This window comes from Panthera uncia, chromosome E3 (assembly GCF_023721935.1).
Source record: "Panthera uncia isolate 11264 chromosome E3, Puncia_PCG_1.0, whole genome shotgun sequence".
NCBI classification, from domain to species: Eukaryota; Metazoa; Chordata; class Mammalia; order Carnivora; family Felidae; genus Panthera; species Panthera uncia.
This window is the reverse complement of record NC_064815.1, coordinates 32,228,088-32,234,087: the sequence shown is the minus strand read 5'-3', so window position 1 is coordinate 32,234,087 and position 6,000 is coordinate 32,228,088. Positions and strand designations below refer to the sequence as shown.

At 55.6% G+C, this 6,000-nt stretch overlaps 1 protein-coding gene across 10 annotated transcripts in view; it reads right to left on the bottom strand.

The window, feature by feature from the left end:
- Positions 1-6,000, bottom strand: part of IQCE (IQ motif containing E) — a 41,858-nt gene that overhangs the window by 34,458 nt on the left and 1,400 nt on the right. For 6 of the 10 annotated variants that reach the window (XR_007459713.1, XM_049639327.1, XM_049639330.1 and 3 more), the window contains exons 2-3: positions 1,600-1,647; positions 212-257 (exon numbers count right to left, since the gene is read on the bottom strand). The exons of 2 other annotated variants lie outside the window; for them this stretch is intronic. Coding sequence is in view for 5 of the 8 variants with exons in the window: in XM_049639327.1 (XP_049495284.1) it covers positions 212-257; positions 1,600-1,647 (94 nt within the window). In the remaining 3 variants the exon portion in view is untranslated. The remainder of the gene's footprint in view (positions 1-211; positions 258-1,599; positions 1,648-6,000) is intronic. 2 more of the 10 variants (XM_049639328.1, XM_049639333.1) reach the window with 1 other exon arrangement.

Below are 6,000 nucleotides of genomic sequence, written 5' to 3'. Positions count from 1 at the left end.
GGAAGGCGGGGACCCCGAGAGTGCCGGCTCCCGAGACCCCAACACAAAATGGAGCCAAGTGGTGGGAGTGTCACTTCTTGATAACCCCAGGTGTTTGAAGAAGACCATTCTTGATCTTTCTCCCAAGACATCAGGGAAGGACAGCTTCTAAAACCCTTTCTCTGGGTTAAAGTGCAGAAATTGGAGGGATGAAGGGCCTGGTCATACTTACTCAGTGATGTGGGTGGAGGTTTGTGGAAACTTTTCCTCTCTGCTTTCTGAAAGAAAAGAAACGATGTAAAGCACGTTGAGCCTTCTCGAGGAGCCCGATGGCCCCAAAAGTGAAGCACAGGCATGTTCAGGACGGGTCAGAGCAGGTGCAAGGGCAGCGAGAGAAGAGGTTAACTCAGCAGAGACATGAGTGAAGGCTGAGCCCAGGAAGAGACACACAGCACAGCGAGGTGACCCCGGAAAACGTGATCCGTGCGGTGTTCTGGCTGCACTGGGTTCCCGGGAGCTCTCGGGACACTACCTAGAAGCACACTGAAGATGCCACGCGGACAACTATCTTCGGCCCCCCTGACTGTCCTCAGGCCAGCGCCTGCAGCACCAAGGTGTGACCGTCCACCAGGATGGACTCGGCAGGAATACGGCAAGTACAAACCCCACTGGGGAGGGACGGTCCCGCACGGGAGGGGCCCTGTCGGAACACCGTCTCCCAGGGCAACCCTGATGCCAAGTGCAGAACTGGGCCCTGCCGCGTGCCCAGGAAAAGGACAAACCTCATCGGCTTCCTCTTGGACAGAGAATCCCTCCTCCCTCCCTTCCAGCAGAAACCACGAGCCCTGCCATCTGAATTTTCCCTGGACATGAGCTGGATCCCTCCTCCTCCGGGGAGCATCTCGGGTCCACAGCCTCAGTGGTGTTGAGGGAACACCCCCTAATCTGCAGAGGTCCCTCACTGCAGACAACGGGCGCGTGATGTTCCCCTTCGAGTGCACAGAGCCGAGGTGGAACGGAGACCTGCTGGTGCCACGTGCCCTCAGAGCCATGCGCTGAGGCTCGTCTGTGACTCTGCCTGCTGGACACGTGCCTTGTGCTCTTTTTTTGTGACCGCGAAGCCGGCAGGCTGCATGTTCTACCCAGCACGGCTCCCCAGACAAACCCAGACCGGCCAGGCTGGGGGCTGCTCTGCCTTGGGACCCCTGCTGGCCACTCTCCCTTCAGGCCACTCCTGGCATCCACGGGACCCTGGGGCCATCGTGCCAGGACATCACACACCGCCAGAGCCGCGGCTGCCAAAGCGAATCCCTTCTCCAGCCTAGAGCCCTCTCCCCCCTTCATGTTACACCAAAACCAGAAGCAGGATAAGAGCTTAGAATGTGCCTCAAATATACTCTACTCACAACTAACACCCAGATACAAGTTTTAAAATTATAATCACGGTTACCTATACCAACCAAGGGCTCAAAACTCCTCAAGTGCAGAGTAGCCCCTAGAGTGTGTTTTCCGGCTCTAAACGTCACGTTTGCGGGGAAAGAGCCGGGGGCGTGTTTGGGTAACGTGTAGGGGCCAGATAACCAGCAGTGGGACAAGCGGCTGTGCCCCGATCACACTCACCGTCTCAAAGTCAGAGTCAAAGGTAATTGCGGACAGACTGTCATCTCCCTGGAAGAAGAGATGGAAACAGTGAAATTTTAGGGAACCTGCCTGGCCCCCCACGGTCACAAGTACAAAGTGAAAACAGCCCATCCACGGCTGCTGAGACAGTGACTCAAGAAACCCACTCCGAGTTAGCTCAGAACATGCAAAGTGGGCAGCGGCCAGCCCGCTCGGTTGCAGCCCAAAGAACGGTGGCGGACGTGACACAAAGCTCCACCCACTCGGGCTGCTCCACGTCTGTCCATCTAGCGGCACCACATCCAAGGATCCGCTATGTACTGTCGATAAAGAAACGGTTTTGGCGAAAAGGAACGTGTCTCACATCGTTTAAATGCTCTCTTATTCATCTTCACATCAAGGCACAAGGGACCTGGGACTGGATCCTGACAAGAACAAGTCAAAGTCATTTAAAAACACAACGCGCATTAATACATGCCTTATTTGGCTGTAGAAACCTTCCTGCCCGGCCGTGGAGGGTAGAGGAAAACCTGTACCACCTAATTTCAGTACGAGGATGTCATTTCCCAAGAGAAGACTGTTTCTGTGCTAACTCACTTACTCAGTTTTAAATCCTAACAAAAGGGAAAGGAGGAACACACGTAAACCCGTAAATCCCCTCTGATCGCCGTGCTGTTGATTCGCGGTGCGGTTGCCAGGAGTTAGGAACTGACACCCGTCCTGGGAGCCGAGAAGCCTGTGTCTGCTGGTGAGCGTGTCTCAGCAAGCCGTGTGGGTGCGGCTGAACCCACACGGTGTCGTCGTGGGACTTTGCTGCCTTCTGAAAAGCACAAGTACGGACTAAGCCATACGGCCATAGTATCAGTACCTTAAGGAACAATTCTTCCAGCAGATGTTCCACTCAAACATATGGCCGTGCCAGAAGGGTGCGGGGTGGGTAAGGTGTCGCTGTCGGGACGGGGCAGCCCTCCAGCCCAGCGATCTTAAACACAGGGTCCGGACTAAAGGTGTGGCGTGACCTGATGTGGGACGGGGGGAAGGTCGTGTGCCCCAGATAAACAGAATCTTTCATCAGCCACTGACGGATTTTCTGCGGCATTTCACAAGTGATGTTTTAAGGCACGACTAGCACGTGACGATCACAGAGCGTCTTCCTTGAGCACAGCGTGTGAAAATGACGCCCAACGTTTAGGAAGGGAAGGCAGCAGGTTCAACGTGCAGATCCCGTGCCAGATCTGGGGAGACACGGTGGCGACCGCGCCCTGGCATCGCAAAGGACACGCCTGCCGACGGCGGGTGTGGACCCGCTGGAAACCGCACAGAGGAGGAGCGACGGCTTTCTCTGTGGACGCCGGTCATCATTACTTGTTTAATGGCCTGAAGGCTCAACAGGGAAACGAGGCTACCGTGTGGCGGACAAAACCAAGGGATCTGTCTCCCACAGGTGCGCTCACCCACCACGCCTTCCCCCCGGCGGATCCTCCCCGCCTTCCCTCCCTCTGCCCGCCAGTCAGGCTGCAGCAGACAGACCAGGGGCTGTGTTAAAGACAATGAACGCGTTGATGTCTCTGAGCAGAGTCTGAGCTGCCGCACCGTTTCCTGGGCGTCGGGAGCCCGGGGCGGCCGCGGGGCAGGCGGGCGGAGAGCCCGACGGGGCCCAGAGCAGCATCGTGCCTCCCCGCCGGCTGTGTGACGTTGGCCACACCACTGACCCTGTGCATCCCAGCTTCCTCAACAAAGGAGACACGTTCCTCTACCGGATTTTCAAAAGCACTAGAAGTATATGTTTACTAAGCAGACACTGGGAAAAAAGAGCGGGTCTCGAAGGAGACGGGGGAGCCTGCGGGGATTCAGTACACGGTGTCGGCGATAAAGGAATACAATACGTTCCCTAGGAGTGGTCTTCCAGAATGATGGGGTGAGGAGCTCGGACGACTGTCTCCTCAACAGACAGCCGTTTAATACAGAAAGTCATCAAACAAACAATCATTTGGGTTTCTGGAAACTGGCCTAAGGGCAGAGAGCAACGGAGGAGATTCACTCAAGAAAATCTACTAAATCTGGGAGAGAACAGTCCGGGGCATCCCTTGCCCCCCCACCCCCAGCCGTGTCCCACGGGAACTCCTCCAGGGAGATAGGCTCTAGGTGGGTGCAGGCAAGACAGTGGTGAGCGGTGGGGGAGATTCCCTGCGCCCAGAAGGAGGGTGTAAGCCCTACCCCAGGAGCAGCCGACTAGGAATTCTAGGTCCCCAGCTTGCTCGCGGGGCAGAGGTTCCGCTCAGGGAGGGTCAGGCCCCCACCTCCCCGCACCACAACAGGACTGTCACTCGAGGAGGCCGTCCCTGCTGTTGGCCCCGGGCGGTAGCACAGGGGCCTGGCTGTATTTGTAGTGCATGGTGGAGGATCCCAATGGCTCCCCGATTCCAATGCCAAGTTGAAGACAATGGGGACGTGGTGGGGAGCCATGACAGGGGCCTCCTAGCTCTGTGACGGCAGCAGCAGGAAGCCCGTCTGAAGAACAACCAGAAGCTTAACAGAGCCCAGAAGAGCCTTCCTGGGGTCACAGTCGACCTCGAGGGTCAGGGAGGCTGCCTCCAAGTGCTAGACCGCGCGCACGTGGCCGTGGGCTTGAGGAGGGCTTGGAAACACTCCCCACACACCTAGACCAACCCTGGCTGAGGGGCCTTAGCACAACCTCGAGGCAAACACTGGCTGCACAAGAAACCACCCGGCCACAAGAGCCGCTCCCAGGAGCCAGGCCTACAGGTACAATATCTGGAGGTCCGGAGGGCACGTGCGCGTCTAAGGCTGCCCGTGCAGGGGAGACGGAGAGGGGCAACCCAAGCTCTAGTCCCTGGCTGCGGGTGGGCAAAACCGTAAAGTCGCGCACTGTGACAGCAGCCTCCAAGCCACACGCACACAGATGCACACATGCACGCACGCACACGCACACACAGGCACACGCAGTGTGACAGGCCAAGGGGCTTACCCACAGCCGTTGATCAAAAATGGCTTCTGTTGACCCAAGGGTGACCCCTAGGTAGTGAAGTTAAGAGAGATGCAAACAAGACAAAACCTGCAGGGAACCAGAGGCTGCACAGCGCGGGCAGAAGGACCTCAGAGTCCAGCTAAGTCACTCACCAAACACGGACCACCAAGCAAACACCAAGCCCATGGGGAGGAGGGGTGGCGACACAGGGTCGCTGTCACATTCCATCTAAATGTCTAGCTTCCGACAGGAAACCATGAGATACCCAGAGAAACAGGAAAGTGTGAGCGTTAGAAGGGGGAAAGAGCAGAAATAGAAACTTCTGAAGGAGCCCGGATGAGGGACTTAGCAAAGACTTCAGAGCAGCCATTATAAATATGTTCAAGCCGTGGTGCTGTGAGGCTGCAGGATGATCTGGGAGGCAGGAGAGCACAGGAGATTGTGAGCAAAAGGTCGGGGGCAGGGCTGGGGGGAGAGGAGACCTGAGGTCTGGGCCAGGGGGCTAATAAAGCACACGACATAGAACCTTACACATAGTAAATGTCTAATAAATGCTCTTCTTGTCTCGTTCTAGAAACTGTGAGCCTTTTTACGAATGTTGGCCCTTAAATCACCAGTGGCCCCACTCAGCCTCTACGTCACCCCCGTGGCTCTGTACTGCGGTCAGCGGAGCCGCTTACGGCCGCCGCACAGTGAGGCCCCTGGCACACAGTAAGCGCTCTGCGAAAGTTCACGAGCAAGCCTAGAGGCAGCTCTATTCCAAGGGACTTGAGAGAATGGACAGCCTGGACAGTGCCTGCTCTCAAGAGGTTCTTGTCTAACTGAGCACAGATGCAAGCTAGCAGAAAAGCCGCACGTTAGCCTGGACCAAGGGCGTCTCCTAGACGTGGAGAGAGCTTTGCAACAGTTTCTCCTTGAGACCAAGGCAACATGGCTTAACTTGTTCTGTGTCCTCAGAGCCTCACACGTAAGGGGCTTAGCAAATGTTTATGTGCGTAAGGATGTTTATAGTAGCACTGTTTCTAATAGCTGAACAGCGAAAACAAAAGAGTAAAGAGCAGGGAAATGGGTGAATACAACAAGGGCATCCACAGGTTAGACTTTTTCATATCATGCTCGTGAAAACGTGCGGCTGTGGGAAAACGCTAACAACAAATTAAACAGTAAAGGTTACAAAACGAGTCAAATACGCTCTCAACTTTTTTCAAAGGTGCGTGGAAAAAGATGCACTGCAAAAAGATTGGAAGGAAATCCGCCAGATACTGACCAGGTCTTGTGCAGGTAAACGGACTTTCTAAGTTTTCTCTAACGGTCATGAGTTTTACAATCACGACATAAAACGTCACTTTCTAAAGATGAAGGAGCCTTAGCGGTAACTGAGTCGCGTGTAGGTGGGCGGGCCTCCCAGATGA